The sequence below is a fragment of the Apostichopus japonicus genome, chromosome 16 (genome assembly GCF_037975245.1).
Source record: "Apostichopus japonicus isolate 1M-3 chromosome 16, ASM3797524v1, whole genome shotgun sequence".
In the NCBI taxonomy this organism is placed as follows: domain Eukaryota; kingdom Metazoa; phylum Echinodermata; class Holothuroidea; order Aspidochirotida; family Stichopodidae; genus Apostichopus; species Apostichopus japonicus.
The window spans coordinates 43,139,495-43,166,719 of record NC_092576.1 but is presented as its reverse complement, the minus strand read 5'-3'; the positions used below and the strand labels follow the sequence as shown (position 1 = coordinate 43,166,719).

The window sequence follows — 27,225 nt, the reverse complement described above, 5'->3', positions numbered from 1 at the left end:
TGTGTGAGTTACCCGATCTGAATCAGCCTTAACCTTAAACATTAATACAGTATCTCCTTTTCCAGTCTCTGGGGACAATTGTTTTGTAAGTGAATCAATTGAAATGAGGTTCAAGCACACTCAAGCCTGTTTGTAGTCACTTGTACTCACTAACATTGTACTCTTGTACAGTTACAGATTGTGTGGACAATGCTTAATGTGTATTTTACCTTGTAACTGGCCTAAACAAAATAGGCATGAACGAAAAAAATATAAATACTGTGACTCCTCTTTCAGTCTTGCAGACAATATTTGTCCAAATGAATCAATTGAACTTAGGTTCAAGCACAATCAAACCATGTTAGAATTTACTTCAGCTCCTAACATTGTACTCTTATACAGTTTCAGATTGTGTGGACAATGCTTACTGAGCACTCTATTTTGTACTTTTAGAAATGAATCCAGTTACATTAAGTTATTGCCCGGACCTGCAGAACATGATATAGGTTAAAGCACAATTAATCTTAGGTTTTTGTCTCAAAAATACCCACTGCAACTGTTGCTAAAGTGCACACTTGTTTGGACTGTGTAGAATATGAAACCTGTACATTTTCCTAAATATTATAGATTTTCTAGTGCTTTCAAATCTGGCATAGTAACTCCACATTTCTTACTGTACCTTCTTCATTGTACACATGTTTGGATATTGTGGACAATATAACCTATTCATTCTATATTGCAGATGAATATCAATTATTAAATATCATATTATAATAAAAAAAAGTGATTCTATTTTCCATTAACCAGCTGTATCAAAGCAATGTAGTTAATGACTTTATATATGCTTTTTCAACAGGCAATGGAAAGGGCTCTTGAAGTGTTCCAACCATTTCTTTTCCTGAAGATGGACGTTAATATCACTGGTAGGTTAACTGAGGGCAATGAATTGAAGTTAATTATGTAATAAACAGATTAGAAGATCAATGACTGCTTCAGTTACGATTGTCATTGTGTGAGTTACCCGATCTGAATCAGCCTTAACCTTCAACACTAATATCTCCTTTTCCAGTCTCTGGGACAATTGTTTTGTAAGTGAACCAATTGAACTTAGGTTCAAGCACAATCAGGCCATGTTTGTAGTCACTTGTACTCCTAACATTGTACTCTTGTACAGTTTCAGATTGTGTGGACAATGCTTAATGTGTACTTTACCTTGTAACTAGTCTAATCATAATAGGCATGAACGAAAAAATTTAAACACTGTGACTCCTCTTTCAGTCTTTGCAGACAATATTTGTCCAAATGAATCAATTGAACTTAAGTTCAAGCACAATCAAACCATGTTAGTATTTAATTGAGCTCCTAAAATTGTACTCTTATACAGTTTCAGATTGTGTGGACAATGCTTACTGTGCACTTCACTCTATTTTGTACTTTTAGAAATTAATCCAGTTGTTACATTCAGTTATTGCCAGGAACTGCAGAACATGATATAGGTTAAAGCACAATTAATCTTAGGATTTTGTCTCAAATATACCCACTGCAACTGTTGCTAAAGTACACACATGTTTGAATTGCATAGAATATAGAACCTGTACATTTTCCGAAGTTTACTCAACTTTATTCAAGGTTAGTACAGTTGTTTAAATGGTATAACTCTAACGATAGGGTGTCGGATAACGCTATCGTGAAGTTCATGCTGGATATTATTATAGGTACGGTCCCTAAAAGAGTACCGGAATTAATTCTGCAGTTGGCATACAGACCTACAGTACGAAAGAAGCAAGAAGTTTTCATAACGTAGAGCCTATGAATAACACTGTAGTTAGATCGGCTAGTATTGATTTATTAACATTAACGTTAGGCTGTACTACGGCTAACTTAATTACTCTGTTGGAGTGTTGGCTTACACTAGTTGTAAATTACGGTACGCTGACCTTAAAAAAAGGTTAGGCCTACATGCATGCATACTGGCGAGAAAAAATATATTGTCAGTTTGGTTGTTTTCATAGCTTATAGTGGTAGTTATCTGGCGAAAGGAAACACTGCAGCCTTTCATGTGAATGCGTTTTGTTTACTTTAGTTTGAGGAATGACAGTCCTAATAAATGTAGACTATAGACTGTGTCATGTAAACAATGTGCTAATAAATGCACTGTTTGCCCCAAGGACTTAATGTTGTTGTGCCTACATACACAAACAAGCCTTAACCAAAAAAGGTTTACTAATTGGGTAAATGTTGAACATTCACTGAGATTATGTTACTATCTTATTAAGTGGGCCTATCCTTACTCCCGGCCCTAGGTTACCCTTAGTCATTATTCATGGACAGCTTCTCAGAGTGGCAAATAGACGCCCGAAAGCTGTCATAGTTTTCATGATGGTCTTGGTGCAGTGCAAAATCATGCATAGGCTACTCCATATTAGTTTGGCCACTAGCTGTACCCTATCAGACTTACTAGGCCCAAACCAACAACTTTTCATCTATAGATAATAAAACAGATAAGGTAGGCTACTCTTGTACGGTTTTGATTTTCTAGCCATCCGAGATGACTGTATAAATCCTACACAGTTAATATCTCCTTTTCCAGTCTCTAGGGACAATAGTTTTGTGAGTGAATCAATTGAACTTAATTTCAAGCCATGTTCGTAGCACTCTTGACTTGTACTCCTAACATTGTACTCTTGTACAGTTTCAGATTGTGTGGACAATGCTTAATGCTAACTGTGCACTCTATTTTCTACTCTAAGAAATTAATCCAGTTACATTCAGTTATTGCCAGGAACTGCAGAACATGATATAGGTTAAAGCACAATTTATCTTAGGATTTTGTCTCAAATATACCCACTGCAACTGTTGCTAAGGTACACACATGTTTGAATTGCGTAGAATATAGAACCTGTACATTTTCCTAAATATTATAGATTTTCAAGTGCTTTCAAATCTGGCATAGTAACTCCACATTTCTTACTGTGTATACCTTCTTCATTTTACACAGGTTTGGATATTGTGGACAATATAACCTATTCATTCTATATTGCAGATTAATATCAATTATTAAATATTAGAATATAATATTTGCATGTGATTCTATTTTCCATTAACCAGCTGTATCAAGGCAATGCAGTTAATGATTTTATATCTATGCTTTTTCAACAGGCAATGGAAAGGGCTCTTGAAGTGTTCCAACCATTTCTTTTCCTAAAGATGGATGTTAATATCACTGGTACAGGTAGGTTCACAGAGGGCAATGACTTGAAGTTAATTGTGTAATAATCAGATTAGAAGATTAATGACTGCTTCATTTACAATTGTCGTTGTGTGAGTTACCCGATCTGAATCAGCCTTAACCTTAAACATTAATACAGTATCTCCTTTTCCAGTCTCTGGGGACAATTGTTTTGTAAGTGAATCAATTGAAATGAGGTTCAAGCACACTCAAGCCTGTTTGTAGTCACTTGTACTCACTAACATTGTACTCTTGTACAGTTACAGATTGTGTGGACAATGCTTAATGTGTATTTTACCTTGTAACTGGCCTAAACAAAATAGGCATGAACGAAAAAAATATAAATACTGTGACTCCTCTTTCAGTCTTGCAGACAATATTTGTCCAAATGAATCAATTGAACTTAGGTTCAAGCACAATCAAACCATGTTAGAATTTACTTCAGCTCCTAACATTGTACTCTTATACAGTTTCAGATTGTGTGGACAATGCTTACTGAGCACTCTATTTTGTACTTTTAGAAATGAATCCAGTTACATTAAGTTATTGCCCGGACCTGCAGAACATGATATAGGTTAAAGCACAATTAATCTTAGGTTTTTGTCTCAAAAATACCCACTGCAACTGTTGCTAAAGTGCACACTTGTTTGGACTGTGTAGAATATGAAACCTGTACATTTTCCTAAATATTATAGATTTTCTAGTGCTTTCAAATCTGGCATAGTAATTCCACATTTCTTACTGTACCTTCTTCATTGTACACATGTTTGGATATTGTGGACAATATAACCTATTCATTCTATATTGCAGATGAATATCAATTATTAAATATCATATTATAATAAAAAAAAGTGATTCTATTTTCCATTAACCAGCTGTATCAAAGCAATGTAGTTAATGACTTTATATATGCTTTTTCAACAGGCAATGGAAAGGGCTCTTGAAGTGTTCCAACCATTTCTTTTCCTGAAGATGGACGTTAATATCACTGGTAGGTTAACTGAGGGCAATGAATTGAAGTTAATTATGTAATAAACAGATTAGAAGATCAATGACTGCTTCAGTTACGATTGTCATTGTGTGAGTTACCCGATCTGAATCAGCCTTAACCTTCAACACTAATATCTCCTTTTCCAGTCTCTGGGACAATTGTTTTGTAAGTGAACCAATTGAACTTAGGTTCAAGCACAATCAGGCCATGTTTGTAGTCACTTGTACTCCTAACATTGTACTCTTGTACAGTTTCAGATTGTGTGGACAATGCTTAATGTGTACTTTACCTTGTAACTAGTCTAATCATAATAGGCATGAACGAAAAAATTTAAACACTGTGACTCCTCTTTCAGTCTTTGCAGACAATATTTGTCCAAATGAATCAATTGAACTTAAGTTCAAGCACAATCAAACCATGTTAGTATTTAATTGAGCTCCTAAAATTGTACTCTTATACAGTTTCAGATTGTGTGGACAATGCTTACTGTGCACTTCACTCTATTTTGTACTTTTAGAAATTAATCCAGTTGTTACATTCAGTTATTGCCAGGAACTGCAGAACATGATATAGGTGAAAGCACAATTAATCTTAGGTTTTTGTCCAAACAATACCCACTGCAACTGTTGCTAAAGTGCACACTTGTTTGGATTGTGTAGAATATAGAACCTGTACATTTTCCTAAATATTATAGATTTTCTAGTGCTTTCAAATCTGGCATAGTAAGTCCACATTTCTTACTGTACCTTCTTCATGTTACACAGGTTTGGATATTGTGGACAATATAACCTATTCATCCTATATTGCAGATTAATATCAATTATTAAATATCATATTATAATAAAAAAGGTGATTCTATTTTCCATTAACCAGCTGTATCAAGGCAATGTAGTTAATGGCTTTATATATGCTTTTTCAACAGGCAATGGAAAGGGCTCTTGAAGTGTTCCAACCATTCCTTTTCCTTGAGATGGATGTTAATATCACTGGTAGGTTAACTGAGGGCAATGACTTTAAGTTAATTGTGTATTAAACAGATTAGAAGATTAATGACTGCTTTAGTTCAATTGTCGTTGTGTAAGTTACCTGATCTGAATCAGTCTTAACCTTAAACATTAATATCTCATTTTCCAGTCTCTGGGGAAAATTGTTTTGTAAGTGAATCAATTGAACTTAGATTCAAGCACAATCAAGACATGTTTGTAGTCACTTGTACTCCTAACATTGTACTGTTGTACAGTTTCAGATTGTGTGGACAATGCTTGATGTGTACTTTACCTTTTAACTGGCCTTAAAACAAAATAGGCATGAACAAAAAAAAATTAAATACTGTGACTCCTCTTTCAGTCTTTGCAGTCAATATTTGTCCAAATGAATCAATTGAACTTAATTTCAAGCACAATCAAACCATGTTAGTATTTTCTTGAGTTCCTAACATTGTACTCTTATACAGTTTCAGACTGTGTGGACAATGCTTACTGTGCACTCTAATTTGTACTTTTAGAAATTAATCCAGTTCTTACATTCAGTTATTGCCAGAACTGCAGAATATGATACTGTATAGGTTAAAGCGTAATTAATCTTAGAGTTTTTCCCAACAATACCCACTGCAACTGTTGCTAAAGTGCACACTTGTTTGGATTGTGTAGAATATAGAACCTGTACATTTTCCTAAATATTATAGATTTTCTAGTGCTTTCAAATCTGACATAGTATTTCCACATTTTTTAATGTACCTTCTTCATTGTACACAGGTTTGGATATTGTGTACAATATAACCTATTCATTCTATATTGCAGATTAATATTAATTATTAAATATGATAATGTAATAAAGCATGTGATTCTATTTTCTATTTACCAGCTGTATCAAGGGAATGTAGTTAATGACTTTATATGCTTTTTCAACAGGCAATGGAAAGGGCTCTTGAAGTGTTCAACCATTTCTTTTCCTGAAGATGGACGTTAATATCACTGGTAGGTTAACTGAGGGCAATGACTTGCAGTTCATGTGTAATAAACAGATTAGAAGATTAAAGACTGCTTCAGTTACGATTGTCGTTGTGTAAGTTACCCGATCTGAATCAGTCTTAACCTTCAACACTAATATCTCCTTTTCTAGTCTCTGGGGACAATAGTTTTGTAAGTGAATCAATTTAACTTAGGCTCAAGCACACTCAAGCCATGTTTGTAGTTGCTTGTACTCCTAACATTGTACTCTTGTACAGTTTCAGATTGTGTGGACAATGATTAATGTGTACTTTACCTTGTAACTGGCCTAAACAAAATAGGGATGAACGAAAAAATATAAACACTGTGACTCCTCTTTCAGTCTTTGCAGACAATATTTGTCCAAATGAATCAATGGAAGTAAAGTTCAAGCACAATCAAACCATGTTAGTATTAACTTCCGCTCCTAACATTGTACTTTTATACAGTTTCAGATTGTGTGGACAATACTTACTGTGCACTTTATTTTGTACTGTTATAAATTAATCCAGTTCTTACATTCAGCTAATGCCAGGAACTGCAGATCATGATATAGGTTAAAGCACAATTAATCTTAGGTTTTTGTCCCAACAATACCCACTGCAACTGTTGCTAAAGTGCACACTTGTTTGGATTGTGTAGAATATAGAACCTGTACATTTTCCTAAATATTATAGATTTTCTAGTGCAGTCAAATCTGGCATAGTAATTCCACATTTCTTACTGTACCTTCTTCATTGTACACAGGTTTTGATATTGTGGACAATATAACCTATTCATTCTATATTGCAGATGAATATCAATTATTATATATTAGAATACATAAAGAATGTGATTCTATTTTCCATTAACCAGCTGTATCAAAGCAATGTAGTTCATGACTTTATATGCTTTTCAACAGGCAATGGAAAGGGCTCTTGAAGTGTTCCAACCATTTCTTTTCCTAAACATGGACATTTGCCTAATGTGTATTTTACCTTGTAACTGGCCTAATCAAAATAGGCATGAACAAAAAAATATAAATACTGTGACTCCTCTTTCAGTCTTTGCAGACAATATTTGTCCAAATGAACCAATTGAACTTAAGTTCAAGCACAATCAAACCATGTTAGTATTTACTTGTACTCCTAACATTGTACTCTTGTACAGTTTCAGATTGTGTGGACAATGCTAACTGTGCACTCTCTTTTGTACTTTTAGAAATGAATCCAGTTCTTACATTCAGTTATTGCCAGAACTGCAGAATATGATACTGTATAGGTTAAAGCGTAATTAATCTTAGAGTTTTTTCTCAACAATACCCACTGCAACTGTTGCTAAAGTGCACCGATGTTTGGATTGTGTAGAATATAGAACCTGTACATTTTCCTAAATATTATAGATTTTCTAGTGCAGTCAAATCTGGCATAGTAACTCCACGTTTCTAACTGTACCTTCTGCATTGTACCCAGGTTTGGATATTGTGGACAATATAACCTATTCATGCTATATTGCAGATTATTATCAATTATTAAATATTACAATATAATAAAGTAAGTGATTCTGTTTTCAATTAACCAGCTGTATCAAAGCAATGTAGTTAATGACTTTATATATGCTTTTTCAACAGGCAATGGAAAGCGCTTCTGAGGTGTTCCAACCATTCCTTTTCCTGAAGATGGACCTTAACATCACTGGTAGGTTAACTGAGGGCAATGACTTGAAGTTAATTGTGTAATAAACAGATTAGATTAATGACTGCTTCAGTTACGATTGTCGTTGTGTAAGTTACCAGATCAGAAACAGCCTTAACCTTAAACATTCATATCTCCTTTTCCAGTCTCTGAAGATAGTTTTGTAATCGAATCAATTGAACTTAGGTTCAACCACACTCAAGCCATGTTTGTAGTCACTTGTACTCCTAACATTGTACTCTTGTACAGTTTCAGATTGTGTGGACAATGCTTAATGTGTATTTTACCTAGTAACTGGCCTAATCAAAATAGGCATGAACGAAACAATTTCAATACTGTGACTCCTCTTTCAGTCTTTGCAGGCAATATTTGTCTAAATGAATCTATAGAACTTAGGTTCAAGCACAATCAAGCCATGTTAGTATAAACTTGCGCTCCTAACATTGTACTCTTATACAATTTCAGATTGTGTGGACAATGCTTACTGTGTACGCTATAGTGTACTTGTAGAAATTAATCCAGTTCTTTCATTCAGCTATTGCCAGGAACTGCAGATCATGATATAGGTTAAAGCACAATTAATCTTCGGGTTTTATCTGAACAATAGCCACTGCAACTATTGCTAAAGTGCATGCTTGGATTGTGTACAATATGGAACCTGTGAATTTTCCTAAATATTATAGATTTTCTAGTGCAGTCAAATCTGGCATAGTAACTCCAAATTTCTTACTGTACCTTCTTCATTGTACATAGGTTTGGATCTTGTGGACAATATTACCTATTCATTCTTTATTGCAGATTAATATCAATTATGTAATATTATAATATAATAAAGCATGTGATTCTGTTTTCCATTAACCAGCTGTATCAAGGCAATGTAGTTAATGATTTTATATATGCTTTTTCAACAGGCAATGGAAAGGGCTCTTGAAGTGTTCCAACCATTTTTTTTCCTGAAGATGGACGTTAATATCACTGGTAGGTTAAATGAGGGCAATGAATTGAAGTTAATTGTGTAATAAACAGATTAGAAGATCAATGACTGCTTCAGTTACGATTGTCATTGTGTGAGTTACCCGATCTGAATCAGTCTTAACCTTCAACACTAATATCTCCTTTTCCAGTCTCTGGGACAATTGTTTTGTAAGTGAATCAATTGAACTTAGGTTCAAGCACAATCAGGCCATGTTTGTAGTCACTTGTACTGTACTCTTAACATTGTACTCTTGTACAGTTTCAGATTGTGTGGACAATGCTTAATGTGTACTTTACCTTGTAACTAGTCTAATCATAATAGGCATGAACGAAAAAATTTAAACACTGTGACTCCTCTTTCAGTCTTTGCAGACAATATTTGTCCAAATGAATCAATTGAACTTAAGTTCAAGCACAATCAAACCATGTTAGTATTTACTTGAGCTCTTAACATTGTAACAATGGAAAGGGCTCTTGAAGTGTTCCAACCATTTCTTTTCCTGAAGATGGACGTTAATATCACTGGTAGGTTAACTGAGGGCAATGACATGCAGTTAATGTGTAATAAACAGATTAGAAGATTAAAGACTGCTTCAGTTACGATTGTCGTTGTGTAAGTTACCCGATCTGAATCAGCCTTAACCTTCAACATAAATATCTCCTTTTCCAGTCTCTATGGACAATCGTTTTGTAAGTGAATCAATTGAAATTACGTTCAAGCACACTCAAGCCTGTTTGTAATCACTTGTACTCCTAACATTGTACTCTTGTACAGTTTCAGATTGTGTGGACAATGATTAATGTGTACTTTACCTTGTAACTGGTCTAATCAAAATAGTCATGAATGAAACAATTTAAACACTGTGACTCCTCTTTCAGTCTTTGCAGACAATATTTGTCCAAATGAATCAATTGAAGTAAAGTTCAAGCACAATCAAACCATGTTAGTATTAACTTGAGCTCCTAACATTGTACTCTTGTACAATTTCAGATTGTGTGGACAATGCTTACTGTGCACTCTATTTTGTTCTTTTAGAAATTAATCCAGTTCTTACATTCAGTTATTGCCAGGAACTGCAGAACATGATAAAGGTTAAAGCACAATTAATCTTAGGTTTTTGTCTCAAAAATACCCACTGCAACTGTTGCTAAAGTACACACATGTTTGGATTGTGTAGAATATAGAGCCTGTACATTTTCCTAAATATTATAGATTTTTAGTGCACCCAAATCTGGCATAGTTACTCCACATTTCTTACTGTACCTTCTTCATTGTACACATTTTTGGATCTTGTGGACAATATAACCTATTCATTCTATATTGCAGATTAATATCAATGATTAAATATCATATTTTAACAAAGGAGGTGATTCTATTTTCCATTAATCAGCTGTATCAAAGCAATGTAGTTAATGAATTTATATACTTTTCAACAGGCAATGGAAAGGGCTCCTGAAGTGTTCCAACCATTCCTTTTCCTTGAGATGGACGTTAATATCACTGGTAGGTTAACTGAGGGCAATGACTTGAAGTTAATTGTGTATTACACAGATTAGAAGATTGATGACTGCTTTAGTTCAATTGTCGTTGTGTAAGTTACCTGATCTGAATCAGGCTTAACCTTCAACATTAATATCTCATTTTCCAGTCTCTGGGGAAAATAGTTTTGTAAGTGAATCAATTGAACTTAGATTCAAGCACAATCAAGCCATGATTGTAGTCACTTGTACTCCTAACATTGTACTGTTGTACAGTTTCAGATTGTGTGGACAATGATTAATGTGTACTTTACCTTGTAACTGGCCTAAAAACAAAATAGGCATGAACAAAAACATTTAAATACTGTGACTCCTCTTTCAGTCTTTGCAGACAATATTTGTCCAAATGAATCAATTAAACTTAAGTTCAAGCACAATCAAACCATGTTAGTATTTACTTGAGCTCCTAACATTGTACTCTTATACAGTTTCAGACTGTGTGGACAATGCTTACTGTGCACTCTATTTTGTACTTTTAGAAATTAATCCAGTTCTTACATTCAGTTATTGCTTGAACTGCAGAATATGATACTGTATAGGTTAAAGCGCAATTAATCTTAGGGTTTTTTCTCAACAATTCCCACTGCAATTGTTGTTAAAGTGCACCGATGTTTGGATTGTGTAGAATATAGAGCCTGTACATTTTCATAAATATTATAAATTTTCTAGTGCTTTCAAATCTGGCATAGTAATTCCACATTTCTTAATGTACCTTCTTCATTGTACACAGGTTTGGATATTGTGTACAATATAACCTATTCATTCTATACTGCAGATTAATATCAATTATTAAATATTATAATATAATAAAGCATGTGATTCTATTTTCTATTTACCAGCTGTATCAAGGCAATGTAGTTAATGACTTTATATGCTTTTTCAACAGGCAATGGAAAGGGCTCTTGAAGTGTTCCAACCATTTCTTTTCCTGAAGATGGACGTTAATATCACTGGTAGGTTAACTGAGGGCAATGACTTGTAGTTCATGTGTAATAAACAGATTAGAAGATTAAAGACTGCTTCAGTTACGATTGTCGTTGTGTAAGTTACCCGATCTGAATCAGCCTTAACCTTCAACATTAATATCTCCTTTTCTAGTCTCTGGGGACAATAGTTTTGTAAGTGAATCAATTGAACTTAGGTTCAAGCACACTCAAGCCATGTTTGTAGTCACTTGTACTCCTAACATTGTAAACTTGTACAGTTTCAGATTGTGTGGACAATGCTTAATGTGTTTTTTACCTTGTAACTGGCCTAAACAAAATAGGGATGAACGAAAAAATATAAATACTGTGACTCCTCTTTCAGTCTTTGCAGACAATATTTCTCCAAATGAATCAATTGAAGTAAAGTCTAAGCACAATCAAACCATGTTAGTATTAACTTCCGCTCCTAACATTGTACTTTTATACAGTTTCAGATTGTGTGGACAATACTTACTGTGCACTGTATTTTGTACTGTTATAAATTAATCCAGTTCTTACATTCAGCTAATGCCAGGAACTGCAGATCATGATATAGGTTAAAGCACAATTAATCTTAGGTTTTTGTCCCAACAATACCCACTGCAACTGTTGCTAAAGTGCACACTTGTTTGGATTGTGTAGAATATAGAACCTGTACATTTTCCTAAATATTATAGATTTTCTAGTGCAGTCAAATCTGGCATAGTAACTGCAAATTTCTTACTGTACCTTCTTCATTGTACACAGGTTTGGATATTGTGGACAATATTACCTATTCATTCTTTATTGCAGATTAATATCAATTATTTAAAATTATAATATAATAAAGCATGTGATTCTGTTTTCCATTAACCAGCTGTATCAAGGCAATGTAGTTAATGATTTTATATATGCTTTTTGAACAGGCAATGGAAAGGGCTCTTGAAGTGTTCAACCGTTTCTTTTCCTAAAGATGGACGTTAATATCACTGGTAGGTTAACTGAGGGCAATGACTTGTAGTTCATGTGTAATAAACAGATTAGAAGATTAAAGACTGCTTCAGTTACGAATGTCGTTGTGTGAGTTACCCGATCTGAATCAGCCTTAACCTTCAACATTAATATCTCCTTTTCTAGTCTCTGGGGACAATAGTTTTGTAAGTGAATCAATTGAACTTAGGTTCAAGCATAATCAAGCCATGTTTGTAGTCACTTGTACTCCTAACATTGTACTCTTGTACAGTTTCAGATTGTGTGGACAATGCTTAATGTGTACTTTACCTTGTAACTGGCCTAAAAACAAAATAGGCATGAACAAAAACATTTAAATACTGTGACTCCTCTTTCAGTCTTTGCAGACAATATTTGTCCAAATGAATCAATTGAACTTAAGTTCAAGCACAATCAAACCATGTTAGTATTTACTTGAGCTCCTAACATTGTACTCTTATACAGTTTCAGACTGTGTGGACAATGCTTACTGTGCACTCTAATTTGTACTTTTAGAAATTAATCCAGTTCTTACATTCAGTTATTGCTTGAACTGCAGAATATGATACTGTATAGGTGAAAGCGCAATTAATCTTAGAGTTTTTTCTCAACAATTCCCACTGCAATTGTTGTTAAAGTGCACCGATGTTTGGATTGTGTAGAATATAGAGCCTGTACATTTTCATAAATATTATAAATTTTCTAGTGCTTTCAAATCTGGCATAGTAATTCCACATTTCGTAATGTACCTTCTTCATTGTACACAGATTTGGATATTGTGTACAATATAACCCATTCATTCTATACTGCAGATTAATATCAATTATTAAATATTATAATATAATAAAGCATGTGATTCTATTTTCTATTTACCAGCTGTATCAAGGCAATGTAGTTAATGACTTTATATATGCTTTTTCAACAGGCAATGGAAAGGGCTCTTGAAGTGTTCCAACCATTCCTTTTCCTGAAGATGGACGTTAACATCACTGGTAGGTTAACTGAGGGCAATGACTTGAAGTTAATTGTGTAATAAACAGATTAGATTAATGACTGCTTCAGTTACGATTGTCGTTGTGTAAGTTACCAGATCTGAAAGAGCCTTAACCTTCAACATTCATATCTCCTTTTCCAGTCTCTGAAGATAGTTTTGTAATCGAATCAATTGAACTTAGGTTCAAGCACACTCAAGCCATGTTTGTAGTCACTTGTACTCCTAACATTGTACTCTTGTACAGTTTCAGATTGTGTGGACAAAGCTTAATGTGTATTTTACCTAGTAACTGGCCTAATCAAAATAGGCATGAACGAAACAATTTCAATACTGTGACTCCTCTTTCAGTCTTTGCAGGCAATATTTCTCCAAATGGATCTATAGAACTTAGGTTCAAGCACAATCAAGCCATGTTAGTATTAACTTGCGCTCCTAACATTGTACTCTTATACAATTTCAGATTGTGTGGACAATGCTTACTGTGCACGCTATAGTGTACTTGTAGAAATTAATCCAGTTCTTTCATTAAGCTATTGCCAGGAACTGCAGATCATGATATAGGTTAAAGCACAATTAATCTTAGGGTTTTATCTCAACAATAGCCACTGCAACTGTTGCTAAAGTGCATGTTTGGATTGTGTAGAATATGAAACCTGTACATTTTCCTAAATATTATAGATTTTCTAGTGCATTCAAATCTGGCATAGTAACTCCAAATTTCTTACTGTACCTTCTTCATTGTACCCAGGTTTGGATATTGTGGACAATATTACCTATTCATTCTATATTGCAGATTAATATCAATTATTTAATATTATAATATAATAAAGCATGTGATTCTGTTTTCCATTAACCAGCTGTATCAAGGCAATGTAGTTAATGATTTTATATATGCTTTTTCAACAGGCAATGGAAAGGGCTCTTGAAGTGTTCCAACCATTTCTGTTCCTAAAGATGGACGTTTATATCACTGGTAGGTTAACTGAGGGCAATGACTTAAAGTTAATTGTGTAATAAACAGATTAGAAGATTAATGACTGCTTCAGTTACGATTGTCATTGTGTAAGCTTCCCCGATCTGAAACAACCTTAACCTTCAACATTCATATCTCCTTTTCAAGTCTGTGAAGATAGTTTTGTTAGTGAATCAATTGTACTTAGTTTCAAGCACACTCAAGCCATGTTTGCAGTCACTTGTACTCCTAGCACTGTACTCTTGTACAGTTTCAGATTGTGTGGACAACGCTTAATGTGTATTTTACCTTGTAACTGGCCTAATTAAAATAGGCATCAACCAAAAAATTAAAATACTGTGACTCCTCTTTCAGTCTTTGCAGGCAATATTTCTCCAAATGAATCAATTGAACTTAGGTTCAAGCACAATCAAGCCATGTTAGTATTGCGCTCCTAACATTGTACCTTTATACAATTTCAGATTGTGTGGACAATGCTTACTGTGCACTCTATCTTGTACTTTTAGAAATTAATCTAGTTCTTACATTCAGCTATTGCCAGGAACTGCAGATCATGATATAGGTTAAAGCACAATTAATCTTAGGTGTTTTTCCCAACAATACCCACTGCCACTTTTGCTAAAGTGCACCCATGTTTGGATTGTGTAGAATATAGAACCTGTACATTTTCCTAAATATTATAGATTTTCTAGTGCAGTCAAATATGGCAATGTAACTCCACATTTCTTACTGTACCTTCTTCATTGTACACCGGTTTTGGAAATTGTGGACAATATAACCTATTCATTCTATATTGCAGATGAATATCAATTAAATATTATAATATAATAAAGCATGTGATTCTATTTTCCATTCACCAGCTGTATCAAGGCAATGTAGTTAATGGCTTTGTATGCTTTTTCAACAGGCAATGAAAAGGGCTCTTGAAGTGTTCCAACCATTTCCTTTCCTAAAGATGGACGTTAATATCACTGGTAGGTTAACTGAGGGCAATGTCTTGAAGTTAAATTGTGTAATAAACAGATTAGAAGATAAATGACTGCTTCAGTTACGATCGCATTGGGTTCCTGGACAACTCCCCCCTGGACGATTTCCCCCCCGACGATTACCTCCCGGACGATTCCCCATCAGACAATTCCCACCCGGACAATTCCCAACCCTGACAATTGCCCCCCCGACAATTCCCACCTGGACAATTGCCAACCCTAACATTTGCCCCCCGGACAATTCCCGCTCCGGACAATTACCATCCATGACAATTGCCCCCCGGACAATTCCCCCTTGGACAATCCCCTTCCTCGGACAATCCCCTTCCTCGGAAATTTCGACGATTGATTGACAGCCGATGTAGGCGGGGTTAAAAGGATTGTCTGGTGGCCCAAAGAAGTTAGCTTAAAAAATAGTAAATAATTTTCCAAACATGTTGTCAAAGTATGAGAACACTAATGTTGCGTTTGACAGAGAAACGATTTTTTAATCGTTATGGATAGACATTTCAAATATGATTTGAACAGTACAATACGTGACGTCAGCTCTGCCATAGCAGATTGCGTCATAACCCACCCTCCGCACAGTACCTATACGGTAATCACAACAAAAACAGCGTTTGTATACAGATAAATTTCTTCCTTAATTTCCGGTGAAATTTCTTTAAAATTAGATATGTTTTCAAAAACTCCTTAAGCCGCCATGTACTTGATCGGTGGTTCCGTGGTCTTTGTGTAACATAAGGTAAATTTTAACAGCAGACTCCGAGTTGTTCACGCTATACATCGCGCTATCCAGCTCCAACGCGAAAAATGTTCGCATGTAGGCTATACTCAAACGTTGACAATCGGACAGTTCTGCGAAGCCTAAGCTTCTCATTGCTACATTCTGCTCTGACAACGATTCGATCAATTTCTTCAATAATTTCCGGTGAAATTTCTTATAAATTAGATATGATTTAAAAAACTCCTTAAGCCGCAATATATGTAGTAGATCGGTGGTTTCGTGGTCTTTGTGAAACACAAGATAAGTTTTAACAGCAGGCTCTTCGTTGTTTACACATCGCGGTATCCAGCTCCAGCGCGAATAATGTTCGCGTGTATAGGCTACCCTAACGTTTACAATCGGACAGTTCTGCGATGACATCGATTCGGCGCCAAGTTTCATCTTTCGGTTTAACGAATACTTTACAAGTTTCCTTTTACTGTTAATTTGATCCGTGAATTTTATTTCAGCGATTTCGAAGAACAGTTAATGAACTGTGGTTTGAGTGTGAGTGTACTATGTGTAACGCTATACAAGTACACCAACTGAGCATCGTAGTATATACGTTCGCGAGTATGTACGTTATATATATGAGGCAATCCAATGTGCTTACACGTGAGTTTGTTTGCTGCGGAATTGGGAGTGCTAACTTCAAGTCGCCTGTTTTGCCTATCTGCAACCACTACGTCAATCACCATATTGAAGCGTTCGAACAAACGGTACTTTTGGTGAGAAACTGGTGAATTTGAAAACCAGATTTCTACAAGAATGAAACGTTGAATGGGGACAATTTTTACATGGTTAGAAAGAGAAAAATAATAACTACAAAGACAATGTATCAAAATCTTCCACCAGACAATTCCTTTAAGGCTATTATTCCATTGAAAAATGGGGGTGTGCAACAAGAGATTTCATTTTTGGTTTCGATGACAATCGTAACCTATGCATTCATGCGGGCGGAGAGTGTGTGCGTGTGTATGCGTGTGTGTTTCGGCGGGGGGGGGGGGTGTAAAGCCTCGCTTGTAAATACGATATCTCAAGAAGGGAAGCTTTGACCAATCTAATATTGGTGTATATGAGTAACACATTGGGTAGAAGAACCCAAGAAGAGAGAAAACTAAGAGAAGAAAAAAGGGAAAAGAGGAGGAAGGAAGGGAAAAGAAAAAGAAAAAAGTAGAGAAAAAGGAGAAAAGGACGCACCCACCACTTCCTTGTTCCCATCTGCATGAAAACGCGCGCTCACAACCCTACGCCCCACCCCTCTAATCGCTTCTCGATGAGTTACGAAACTTAAGTAATGACCTTCGCCCGAAATACCAAGACCTTGACAAAATCTGGCAAGGCACCACTTTATCGATAACAAGTGATCGTGTTGTGTATTAGTGACGTCTAGAGGTCGTGCACTGACCTACATGGAGTGTGACCACTCCCGACTTTGCAATTTCCCAAAATAACCGATGTGTAAATGCAACTTTAACAGGAAGTGTCTTTTCCGACGATCTAGGGGTATTTTTTGGCCAAAAAATCGTTGTACGCTCCGCGCCAACCGATGGTGGCGCTCCACTTAGATAGTATCAAGTAGTGTGTTACACCTATAATGGCGTTCTGTGATGAACAGCATCCAAACTGCAGATGTGCGAAGTGTTCGGTTTCGGGAATCTTTTTCATTTTTTTCATTTCCTTCAACGAAGTTTTATAGTAGCCGTTATAAGAGGTTTAATATTTGTACACCAATAAATTAATTGTGTCTGAATTTTCAAAAATTCCCTGACCACCATTCTTCATCATTCTTCCCTCTACTCGTGCAATTTTGACCGGTCTGTTAGGGTTTGAAGAAGGTTTTTCTATATTGGTTGTCCATAGATGAAATGTGCAACATTATGGGTATGTTTTGAAGTGAATTTATTTACGATAATTGTGAATTTCAAAATTCTGAACAAATAATGGGCTTAAAACCTCGAAAATGGTGCTTACGGGTATTGTGGGTCGCAGCGTTGAATCACCTACAAAAGCAATGATCCACAGGAGATGTGATGAGGTCGAACATGATGTGTGACTGTGTTGAAATCTTCAAAACGGTTATGGATGAAACAAAAAAAAAACTATGGGGAAATTCTTGGTTCTCAGGCAAAAGTGTACATCTGGTTGGTCATTTCAAGCCCGAGAAGTGCCATTTCCGGTGATCTGGGGGGTATCACAACCCAAAATTGTCTTCTACGCTGCACGCCAACCGATGGTGATGCTCCGCTTAGATAGTAATTCGCGCCCCCCGGGTTAGAAAATCCTGGATACGCCTCTGCTTCGTGAGTAGGGGGACCACATTTGGGAGCAAAAGCCTCTAAAATCGTCCCAATTGGGTGCTCCCGATTGACAGTTTTCTGTGGGCAATTGCCCGAGGGGGGGGGGGGAATAGTCCGAGGGGAAATTGTCCGGGAGGGTTACTGACCGGGGGGTAATTGTCCGGGGGAAGTCGTCCGGGATGGGAATTGTCCGGGGGAATTGTCTGGGGTGGGAACAGTCCGGGGTGGGAATTGTCTGGGTGGGAATTGTCCGGGGTGTAATTGTCCAGGGGGAGTTGTCTGGGGGGTAATTGTCCGGGGGGTAATTGTCCAGGGGGGAGTTGTCCGGTCACCTGTCATTGTGTAAGTTACCCGATCTGAAACAGCCTTAACCTTAAACATCAATATCTCCTTTTCCAGTCTCTGGGGACAATAGTTTGGTTAGTGAATCAATTGAAATTACGTTCAAGCACAATCAAGCCATGTTTGTAGTCACTTGTACTCCTAACATTGTACTCTTGTACAGTTTCAGATTGTGTGGACTATGCTTAATGTGTATTTTACCTTGTAACTGGCCTTATCAAAATAGGTATGAACCAAAATATTTAAACACTGTGACTCCTCTTTCAGTCTTTGCAGACAATATTTGTCCAAATGAATCAATTGAACTTAGGTTCAAGCACAATCAAACCATGTTAGTATTTACTTGCGCTCCTAACATTGTACTCTTATACAGTTTCAGATTGTGGACAATGCTTACTGTGCACTTTATCTTGTACTTTTAGAAATTAATCCAGTTGTTACATTCAGCTATTGCCAGGAACTGTAGATCATGATATAGCTTAAAGCACAATTAATCTTATGTTTTTGTCTCAACAATACCCACTGCAACTGTTGCTAAAGTACACACATGTTTGGATTGTGTAGAATATAGAACTTGTGCATCTTCCTTAATATAATAGATTTTCTAGTGCAGTCAAATTTGGCATAGTAACTCCACATTTCTTACTGTACCTTCTGGTAAGTTTACTAAGGCCATGTTAGTGATTAAGAACTTGAAGTTAATTGTGTAATTAACAGTTAAGAAATTTAATGACTGCTTCATTCACCATTGTCATCTTGTCAGCAAATTGACTACTCTGTCTAGAAAGCCTCTCTACATCAATTAATATTCTCCAGCAAACAAAGCTTAAGATAATTCCCTGATCACTCAAAACAGCCAACAAAAGAAGCACCAGTGTGAAAAAGCTAGAGTAGTGATTCTCTTCAGCTGAACCTGAACACTACCCCAAGACCAGATAAACAGGAACCTGTACATACCCTATTGTGTCGATAGTTTATGTCAATGAAGATGAACAGGAGAATAAAAGAGTGGCCTGAATCTATGTGATAATATAGTACAGTGTGTTGGGGTACTTCTTTTATGTTGGAGCCCTGGTATGTGGAAATTTGATGTGGCAAACAGTTACTTGCTATATATGAGCAGGAATATGTGTCTCCTATTGAAAATAAGTGTTTAAACAACAATTTTCAAACTGTAACCTGAAATTTGATAGAAAAAAACTAGCACACCTCAGGTATACATATTGATCGTTATAAATATATCAAAGACCTTGTTATAATATCTTATTTGTAGAGTGAAATGGTTACTTCAAGTAATGTCATCAATGCACATTTTGTTTCTCATCCAAAATATAATTTTGATGGGCTCTTGTTGCATGTACAGTATCCTAAGTATAGACCAAAAAACTCACCAGATTTTATGTTCTGGACATAGCTCTATACATAAGCATGCACTTTCAATTTTGTTCTAGTCAATCTAACACTGTAGGTGACACAAACATTAGTTGACTCTCACACATACATCTTTGAAGGGATTTGGCTTAGAAATAACAAGATAAGGGCCAAAATTATTTGAGATTTACGGATATCTACTAGACATGTATGACATTTGGCCTGTTGTGTTCTAGTTTATCCTGAAATTCAAGGTATATTTACACTGAATGCAGTTGTCACACCTGTCAGGGAATAAATTTACACTATCATTAAAATAGATAATTTATCACAAAATAAATGTTGTAGGTAAATTCTACGACATATATCTTAATTATATATACGAAGAAACAACGTAAAAGCTGATCAACTTGATTTTGGCGCCAACGAAAGATTTGCTTGTAAATTTATAGGCCCGTATGATATCATATAGCATCCATATATGTCAATAGAACAATGGATTCTGAATTATTATTCTTGCCTGAAGTAGCACAGTATTTACAGTTATAATTTACACATTGTAATGCTTAGAGAGAGATGTCACAGTTGAATGCTGTCTTGTATTACAAATTATGCAAATATTTTGGTGTGTCACTTTTCCTGCATCTTAATTGTGTTACTCAGTGTAAATTGCATGATAACTGTATAGAATTGCTGAGATGACTATTTTCAGGTTCCTGTTACAGAGATACAAAATTTCAAAACTTAAAAAAATGCAACCAAACTTTTCTTTGAAATTATAGGTAGGTTATCAAAAAATTCAGAATTTTGAAGAATACGAAATGGTTTCACAAGGTAATTTCCAAGGTCAAAGTAAAGGTCAAATGTTCAATTATTGATTAATGTAGTCTACCTTATATCTGACAGTGGATTGTTAATTCCCATTGCATTAGCTTTAAAGTGACACTTTTTCCATCAATATTGGACCTTTACTTTTAAAGTTATGGGTCTCCAAATTTTGTGGGCTCGGCCCACATGTGAAAATCGGCCCTCTAGTAACACTGATGTTCACTTTTGGTCACTGGCCGTCTCTGCACCTTTCAAGGTTATTAGCTTTGAACATTAGCTTGTATCAGTGGCGTAGGAAGGTACTTTTTAGTGGGGGGGGGCTGAAGACTGATGGCCGGCCTGGGGGAGGGGTCTAAGGGTAGGGGGTGTCCCCCTCCGCTTTGGAATTTTTTTTGCATTTCCAGGTGGCCTCAGATGCAATTTGGTGCAATATATAGCACACTTCAACCCACCCACTCCATTTTGTATATAATTTTGCATTTTCACCTGGCCTTAGATACAATTTGGTGCTCCAAATGAGATTTTTTTCTCATTTGGAAATGAAAAAGGGGTTTTCTGACTTGCGAACGGGGGGGGGGGGCCAATGATACTTCTGCCCCTCCGCATTTTTCACTGGGGGGCTGGCGCCCCCCCAGCCCCCATGCCCTTGGCTTTTATATTAATTACTGTACATAAATATTTCCTTTTCAAGTAGTGTGATTCACCTTAGCCATGTACGCAAATGAGTTTTACCTTTGATGATTGTTTAATATTGTAAGAGTCTTCGCTGGATTACTTATACCTTACTGTATTTAGTGGTTGAATTTTCCTATTTGGTGCAATTTTCATCAAAATAGGTCGGTCTGAGAAGTTTAAATACGATCTGAACTTTCAAATTATGCCGATCTTTGAGCGTACATCCTCCCCAGGAGAAAAGTCAACGCGTTTCAGTTAAGGTGCAACTAGCGAAGTCCTGCAATCGTGAATCTACACACTACAATCTTGTAAAATGTTTTTGCTCATGTCTAAAGATTCATTTGGTAGCGAAGTGCACTTATTTTTGTCTTGGCCCATTGAGAGATTGATTTGGTTGAGGAGATGAGAACTAGGCTATAAAACCTAGGCCTGTATCACATCCCTCCAATGTTTGTTTCTTTTCAGGTTTGCCAAACTTCTGGCTAAACATCTGCCGTATAAGTTTAGATCATAATCCTATTAGGATGTCATTTATGTGTTGTATACTGTTAGATAAGTACTGCAAATCTGGAAATTGTTTCTCAAGGGTAGCCAAGACTTAAAAGTTCCTTCATCCAGTCCCTGCAGTCAATTATTATCAAAAACTTTTGCAATCAAATGTAAATTACAAGTAAAATCAAACCATATGAACTCCACAATACTGTTCTCACTACACATACAATATTGTACATGGGTTTGGATTTGTGTGGCAAATGTTAGGTGCACACTTACTGGTAATGTAATAAAGGTTTTTTTAATAAAGGATAAAATAGTACATGAAATGTACATGAAACATTGACTCAACAATTCTCACTGTTAATGCTACTTTATAACTTAGTCAATCAGTAAAGAAGAAAGAAAACTAATGAAGCAAGTCACTCTATTTTCACTCAAGATACAGTGTTAAATTTTCCTGATTTCAATTATATTCACATGTCTGATTTGTGTCATTTGCATGGACAAAGTTCTGATAAAATTACAGCCATACAGTATGTGATTAATTTTGTAGATTCACAAACCTTTGATTGTGTCAACAAAATTCTCATGAAGTGTACATGTAGATTGTGTTGACAATGGTTGTTTTATGTACAAGTAACCTCCTCATGTGCTTGTTGATAGACTATGTATATTGTAGGATTCAGCCATTTAATTGGGGAAAGATTCCTGCCCCGTTCCTGACCGTTTGTTTGAGCATAGTACAATGGCTGAATTTCTTTCTCTGTCATATTTTATTTTGCTCAGACCTTTTGACACCCCCCCCCCCAACCTTACTCCCTACCTGTAGTACTTTTGCAATGTATACACTAGATTACCTTAGTGTACATGTCATATTGGTAAGATCAAATTAAGGTTAGTTGCATGCTTTCGTAGCAAGATTACTGTACATAGCTTCAATATGAACACACTAAATGTAGTCTGCATGACAACAAATGTGACTGCACAGCAGATAGCATTGGGCACTTCAACAACAAATTCAACATCTGCTTTGATTTTCTTGTTTCTTTGTTTGTTCTCTTTGGGTGGGGGCAGGTCAACAAGGTCAATGCAAAAAGATACTTCCTTGTTGGCAATGTAAGGACAACAAAGGTGAATATAATCTAACAAGAAAATAATCTAATAAAACCAAAAATCAGTTCCTAAAATTGATTAGTTCAGGTCTTTAGACCTGATATGTAATGGTAGAGTACCAGTATACTCTTTATCCAACTCCCTGCTTTACCACTGATACAAATCACATGTGACAATATCATGATTCGTGGCAAGGTATATTCTCATCACATTAAATGGATACTGGCGATAACACATCACTTCACAGTGACCCTTCTGTTTACTTGCAAGTAAGCCTGTGGTCCAGAAGCCTCCCACTGCAAAGGAATTAATGACATGACAAATGGAAGTATAGAGGTTATCCCATGACTAAGTGCATGGCAAAACCACTCAGTTTTCTCATTTTGAATGTGAGAGGAAATATACTTAGAATCATTGCAATAGGGAAGCAAGGAGGACTCTTATAGTAATTGTAGTGCGTGCTACAATATTGGGACTACCCCAGCTCGCTCCATCATATACTGTACATGGCTGGCTAGTGAATGCCAGCTGAACATACAATCTTCACAGCAATCTCAAATTTACAGGTTGGCTACGCAGGAAATAATCCAGGCATAGATTTGCAAAGAATTGTGGCTGGGAACAGTGAATTCTGCACACATTAAGAAAATAGATCTCCTTGAGTAGCAAGTTTCTTCTAAACAATACGTTAAATTCTCAACTTTTATTCTCGACTTGAACAAGACAGGTAACATTGAATGCATTTGAGTTAAAATCATCTTGCCAAAAAGTTGCAAGCAACAAATGTTAATCATGTTTATCTGCAACGACTCAGTGTTATCTGTACTACTTCAGCTCTTGCAACATAGGCACTTGTAACGTTAGTATTGTAGCATGGCATTATATACTATAGCAGCGTATGGCATATATTACGTGTTTTGAATCATAATAAACCAGGGCCAAGACATTGACAAAGCAGTTTTTAATAGACCGGAGGGTGTTGCAATTCAATTGATAGACTAGACCTAATAGATTAATCCTCCATTAGGCCTTTGAATGTTCCATATATGTTTGTCAAATTTTGCTAACTAGGTGAGGTAATGTTAACATGTTGTTTCTTTTGACCAATCAGTGTCCAGGACCCTGTGTATTCTCTGTCACGTCCGAAAAAGGCTTGACTCGTGATTTACAGCTTGGTTCTGATGGTTTTAGTAATCATTATTCCTAGAGTACAGTATGTAAACATTACACAATATAGCTTAGCTTTGGTCTATGTTAAAGGCCCAAACGATGAACTTGCTTCTTCATGACCGAAATAACTTTAAAAGGGTTTTCAGTAACAAAGACCCCTCCATTGAAAATCATCAACTCTTGACATTCATCAGGCACTACAATGACAAGTGTTTGTTTACAAATGCAGTTGTTCAAGTTTTCTTCTTTCATCTCTCTCTGCCCAGAAAACCTACTATCTTGAAATAGAAACCTTTTCCTTTCTTTGAATTATTTATGCATGGGGAAAAGTGAAGATACAGTGACAGGCTTCTTTTTAAAAGACCTTCAGGGTATATTAATGACCTAACACAGTCCTTCTATGCAAGAAATTAGAAAATTTACATCAGTCTACTCTCTTGTGTTGTGTTTCTTGATATCTTGAAAATAAATAGGCCTATATGATAAATACATGCCATATCCCTAGTAACTGATATGCAAGTGCAATCAATGTGATGACAAATAAACACAGACTGAAGCAAGGATAGAAATCCAACTGGTATCCTTGTTATTTGCTTGTAAATAAATTCATGAACTTTTCAAATGAGCCACTTAGCAAATAGCAAAAATTCCACAATATTTGAACCTGTGTTTACTACTGTATAAACACTGGAAGTTAATCAATTGTTTTTGTTCTGATGTACAGCTGGCCAAGTTACTCCTAGGCAGGGTTGTATTTAGGCCTAGGTACAGCTGGAGCCTGACCTTGGTGATGGATTTTCACTGATGACTAAACAGCTGAAAATAACTTCGTAAGAATCGACAAATGTTTGCCTATTTCTTGCATTTTCTACAGTTTTAATGGAAATTAGTCCCATTTACAGCTTGTTCAGGCCTTAGGGAGATAAAAGCTAATGATTCACATGGATATCTTGTCCACTGAAAATACACTTGGATGCCAATAACATTTCAGCATTCAAGAAAAGATGAGATTTTCCTTTTTAAATGGTCTTAATGATTTCCTGTTTACAAAGCCAACAAATGAGTGCTGTTAAATATGACTGATGATTGACTTCTTTTAGTGGGTGTAGCTTTATTGCACTGCACTTGGCCTGCCTGTTCTTTAAACCAGGGAGTTGCTCTGTAGAAACTCCCTGTTTCAACCCAGTCTGCATTAATGTGATGTCAACTGGACCAGGAACCAGGAATATTTAATCATGTGAAAAGAGTCAAGGAGTTTGATTGGCAGAGTATATATCCCTGTATGACCAGGATTTCAGATCATATGTTCCCGCTATGTCATGCCCTGTGTATGTCATCTAGGGGTCATCAAATTGGGGCCCAAATGTACAAGGAGAATCCTTTTTTGCAGTACATCCATAAGACATTGTGGTACGTAAATATCAATCACAGGAACTTTTGTACCAGGGCCTATACAGGCAGCAGCCAAAAAAGTTCATGTGGCCCTCACATGACTCACAAAGATAGCAGTTCTCTTTTATTGGTACAGGACCCTTTGGACCACCAATTACAGCAACTGTATACTATTTTTAATAGACCCAGGCAGCAACCACAGAAATGTGCTGTGGGCCACAGATTATTTAATCATGTAAAAGAGAGCAGGGTGGTTCTTTTAGCGATGCTAGACCTTATGGTTATTGGGTATTCAAAAAAAACCATGAAAAAAATGTATCCTGTACCAGAGCCCCAAAAAAACATCCAAGGGCCCTTGGCCCAGACTTGATTTGTCATGAAAAGAAACCAGAATCAATCTTGTAGTTGAACAGTTTTTGCATTCATTACAACTTTTTCCTGGTTCCCATGGAACAGTCATTATGGGCCCATGGTCAACACATAATTTGATTATGTGAACAGAGCAGGATAACTATTTTAGGGTGTTGGTCCAATTGGACATTGGTGTGTCCAAAAATACCAACAATTTTTTTTCATGTAACAGGGCTGCAGAAGCAACCTCAGGAAAGGCCCAATGGCCAACACAGGATTTGGTATAAATGTGAAAATAGACAAAGGGCCCAAGATTTGCATTTTGAGAACAATTATATAAGTTTTATAATAGACATTTATCATTGTGTATAACATAAAGATTTTGCTTGCTTGCTGCTAGTGAACCAAATACAATCTCATGCTGAAACCATTATTGTAACATTATTGTAATTTATAATTCATTTGTCAATCATTGTGTCCTAATTAAGCCACAATAACAGTTATACTGTATATATGCAGACATGAAAATAACACGTAGCTTCATACAGAGCAGTTACACTGCAACCACAAAATCATCACCAGTGAACTGAGTGTTGTTGAAAGTCTCATTGCAATGTTTTGCAAATTCTATTGTATAAATTACGGAGGCCCAAAATCAGCAATTTAATTTCTATGTGCTATACCTGCCAGATATCGCACTCTAAATTTTTAAGTATATATAGTTTGTTTTTTTGGGGGAATTCCATGAGACAGAAGGTCCCTGAGATCGATGGTCTACATCATGGTCCATTGATAGCCCGGCCAGACTGAAGGTCCGAGCCAAGTGACAAAAACCTGAAATGACACCATTTCATGATTCCATGCACATACTAGAACAACAAAAAGAAAGCAAAAAAAAAAAGAAGCAACTGTTCGAACAAAATATTTTTCAGAAAAATTGCATTTAGTTTCTCACTCAACTGAAAATTTTCAAAATTTGTCTTTTTGATAAAAGAGAAGAAGGTAATTAGAAAACCTAAACCTTTACAACCATAGGCAACGAAAGGGGGGGGGGGGGGTGAGCAGTGGCGTAAGTAGACTTTTTTCATTAGAGGGGGTCAAAGAGATTCACAAGGGGGGCAATATTGTTTAAAATAGGGTATTGCTTTAGTTATATTGTAT

General features: G+C 36.0%; 1 protein-coding gene across 50 annotated transcripts in view; it reads left to right on the top strand.

The window, feature by feature from the left end:
* The window catches only part of LOC139982703 (uncharacterized), a 38,118-nt gene that overhangs the window by 3,420 nt on the left and 7,473 nt on the right, over positions 1 to 27,225 (top strand). For 3 of the 50 annotated variants that reach the window (XM_071995756.1, XM_071995755.1, XM_071995754.1), the window contains exons 3-11: positions 836 to 902; positions 3,139 to 3,211; positions 4,133 to 4,199; positions 5,122 to 5,188; positions 6,110 to 6,175; positions 7,797 to 7,864; positions 9,295 to 9,448; positions 10,273 to 10,339; positions 15,183 to 15,249. In XM_071995756.1, the coding sequence (XP_071851857.1) occupies positions 9,297 to 9,448; positions 10,273 to 10,339; positions 15,183 to 15,249 (286 nt within the window). In that variant the 5' untranslated portion in view covers positions 836 to 902; positions 3,139 to 3,211; positions 4,133 to 4,199; ... (2 more) ...; positions 7,797 to 7,864; positions 9,295 to 9,296. Of the gene's footprint in view, positions 1 to 835; positions 903 to 3,138; positions 3,212 to 4,132; positions 4,200 to 5,121; positions 5,189 to 6,109; positions 6,264 to 7,088; positions 7,658 to 7,796; positions 7,865 to 8,771; positions 8,839 to 9,294; positions 9,449 to 10,272; positions 10,340 to 11,260; positions 11,328 to 12,244; positions 12,311 to 13,233; positions 13,301 to 13,650; positions 13,715 to 14,208; positions 14,276 to 15,182; positions 15,250 to 27,225 lie in introns of those variants that run through there. The other 47 variants (XM_071995762.1, XM_071995760.1, XM_071995759.1 and 44 more) reach the window with 45 other exon arrangements.